This window comes from Terrapene carolina, unplaced genomic scaffold (assembly GCF_002925995.2).
Source record: "Terrapene carolina triunguis isolate 2854851 unplaced genomic scaffold, T_m_triunguis-2.0 Scaffold24082, whole genome shotgun sequence".
Taxonomy (NCBI): Eukaryota; Metazoa; Chordata; order Testudines; family Emydidae; genus Terrapene; species Terrapene triunguis.
In genome coordinates this window covers 1-2,968 of record NW_020688433.1, presented here as the reverse complement: position 1 = coordinate 2,968, position 2,968 = coordinate 1, and the positions used below count along the sequence as shown (strand labels likewise).

General features: G+C 59.0%; 1 protein-coding gene across 1 annotated transcript; it reads left to right on the top strand.

Moving 5' to 3' along the window:
• Positions 1 to 44: 44 nt before the first annotated feature.
• On the top strand, positions 45 to 2,782 carry LOC113408786 (ATP-binding cassette sub-family B member 8, mitochondrial-like; the record flags this gene model as incomplete). The annotated part of the gene is made up of 4 exons (XM_026662189.1): positions 45 to 195; positions 2,009 to 2,103; positions 2,345 to 2,450; positions 2,621 to 2,782. Coding segments are annotated over exons 2-4 (300 nt in total), but the record flags the coding sequence as incomplete, so codon positions are not given.
• Between the last annotated feature and the right edge of the window lie 186 nt (positions 2,783 to 2,968).

Genomic DNA, 2,968 nt, shown 5'->3' with positions numbered 1-2,968 from the left:
GCCCCGGGCTCAGCGCTGGGCTCTGGTCTCTCTCTGCAGTTTGCCTTGGGCGTGGCCCTGCTCAACATCCGCATCCCCCTGCTCCTGGGGGAGCTGGTGAACGTGGTGGCGCGCTGCACCCAGCAGCATGTGGGGAACTACCTGCGGGAGGTGCGCCGGCCTGCCCTCCGCCTGCTCCTGCTCTACAGCCTGCAGGTGAGCTGGGGGGCTGTGAGCTGTCGGGCTTGCTGAACACCCCCCCGTCATCTCTAGCAGAAACGTGCAGCCACTGTCCCAGACCACCACAGGGGCCAATGCTGTACCCAGATCTAAAAAAGGCCCTGGGGTGATCCAGGGAATTAGAGCAGTCAGCCTTACATCTATCTGTACCCGGCAAACTGTTGAAATGATCATTAACAATAGTCTATTAAAAGACCAGGAAGAACTGGGTTTCACAGGGTCTAACCAGCGTGATTTTTGCCAAGGAAAATCACGCCTCACTCATCTATTGAACCAACTGACGTAATTTAGACTTTCAAAAGGCCTTTTCCAAGGTCCCCCACAAGAGGTGACTAAAGAAGCGAAGTCATCCTGGGGTGAGAGAGACAGTGCTGTCGTGGATCGAAGGCTGGCTGGGCACAGAAAGCGAGAGCAGGACTGAAGGACAAGAGGTTAACAGCGGGGCCTGAAGGCTCCAGGCTAGGTCCCGTGTTTAATGAATTTATCAGTGGTCTGGAAAGGAGGCTAAGCAGGGAAGTAACAGCATTGGCAGCTGCTAAGTTATTTAGGTGAGTCAGGCCTAGAGAGGGCGGTGAGGAACTCAGAGATCCCAAGCCCAGCTGGGTGAAAGGGCTGCAGGACAGCCAGTGAAGTTCACTGTTGATAAATACTAAGTAATGCGCATTGGAGGGGAAAATACACCTCTACCCCGATAGAACGCGACCCGATAGAACACGAATTCGGATATAATGCGGTAAAGCAGTGGGGCGGGCGGGCGGGGGGCTGCACACTCCGGCGGATCAAAGCAAGTTCGATATAACGCGGTTTCACCTATAACACAGTAAGATTTTTTGGCTCCCGAGGACAGCGTTATGTCGAGGTAGAGGTGTACCAAGGACTTGTCCACCTGACAGGGCTCGACATTAACTGTGTCAGCCCGGGAAAGGGATCTGGGCGTCACTGCCGACAGCTCAGTGGAGATCTCTGCTCAGTGCACAGCTGAGGTGATGCTGGGATGCTTAAGGACTAGGGTGGTGAATAACAGAGACTATTTGAATGCCTTTTTATAAGCCAATGGCGCAGCCTCATCCGGATCTTGTGTGCAGCACGGCCGCTCTGTCCCAGACGGGATATTGCAGATCTAGAGGGGGTTCAGACAAGGGCCACAGAGATGACCCCGGACCTGGAAACGCTCTGTTACAAAGAGAGATTGGAATGACTGGGATTGTTACTGTAGAGAGGCGGCGTGAGAAGTCTATAAAATAACGACTGGCCTAGATCAGTGGGATCGTGCCTGGCGGTGCTCCCTGACTCATAACACAAGGGGCTAGTCCATGAAATTAAATGGTGGGACGTTCCAAACTGATCCGAGGAAATACAGTCCCACAATGTGCGATTGGATTGTGGAACTCTCTGCCACAGGAGGTTGCTGAGGCCAGGGCCTGAGGAAGATTCAGAGAGGAGGTTTATGTAGGTACCAAGAATACCCAGGTAGAGCCCCGGGCGGGACTGTTGTTTAATCCCTCTCCGCTAGTATGGCAGCGGGGGCCGCGGGATCCCAGCCCCGCAGCAGGGCTCTGCACTAGTCCCGCGCAGGGTGCTACACCCAGGAATGTTTTCAGTCCTGGCACCACCTGTGTGGCAGGGATGTGAAAGCCGCTGCTGGTCCCTGCCTGCTGGGGTTGGGATGAGACTCCAGGAGGGGCCGGTCACCCCAAATCTGCGGCGGTGGGGCTCCCGCAGACGCTGTTGGGCAGGGCGCTGGGCTGGCCTCGGGGCTGACCCGCTGTGACCATTCCTCCATCTCCAGGGGTTGCTGACCTTCAGCTACATCGTGCTGCTGGCGCGGGTCGGGGAGCGGGTTGCCGGCAGCATGCGCAAGACCCTCTTCACATCCCTGCTGCGGTAAATCCTCCTGCTCGGGGGGGTGATGCCTGCAGGGGAAAGGGCAGGAGTGGGCGTGGGGGGGGCTGGGGGCAATGGCTGCAGTGGGGGGGTATGTTTGGGGAGCAAGGGGTGGGGGAATGACTGGGGTTGCTTGGGAGGAAGGGGGTGTGGGGTGGTTAGGGGGGCTGGAGGGGTGGGAGGGGTTGGAGGCAGCAGCTCCTGCAGGCCCTGCCCCCCAGCCCCTGTCTCCCCCCCACAGGCAGGACGTGGCGTTCTTTGATGCCAACCGGACAGGGCAGCTGGTGAATCGGCTCACGACCGACATCCAGGAGTTCAAATCCTCCTTCAAACTCGTCATCTCCCAGGTGAGGCCGATCGGAGCAGCCCTGGGTGTCCCCCCCCCGGGCAGCCCCGTCCTCTCCCAGCCACCCTGGGTGCTGAGTGTTCACGTGAGCCCCACCCTTGGCCTCTCCTGGCACTGCTGGGAGGGCCTGGGGACCACGCGGGATCCCGCTGACTGAGTCTCTGCCTCCAGGGCCTGCGCAGCGTCACGCAGACTGTGGGCTGCTTCGCCTCGCTCTACCTGCTCTCGCCCAAGCTGACCGGGCTCCTGCTGGTGGTGATGCCCAGCCTGGTGGGCGCCGGCGCCCTGATTGGTTCCGTCCTGCGCAGCCTATCCCGCCAGGCCCAGGAACAGGTAACACCCCCTGTGACGTGTTCAGTCACAGAGACCCCCTTGGGACTATCACTTGACGTGCTGAAGTTACCTCTGAGCCCGTTTTCCCTGCTAGCTCAGGACTCCAGAACCCTGCCTTGTGGAGCCAGACACGCTAGCCTGCTACAACCCAGACCCAGGGTCTGGGCAACGCCCCCAAAGCTGCAG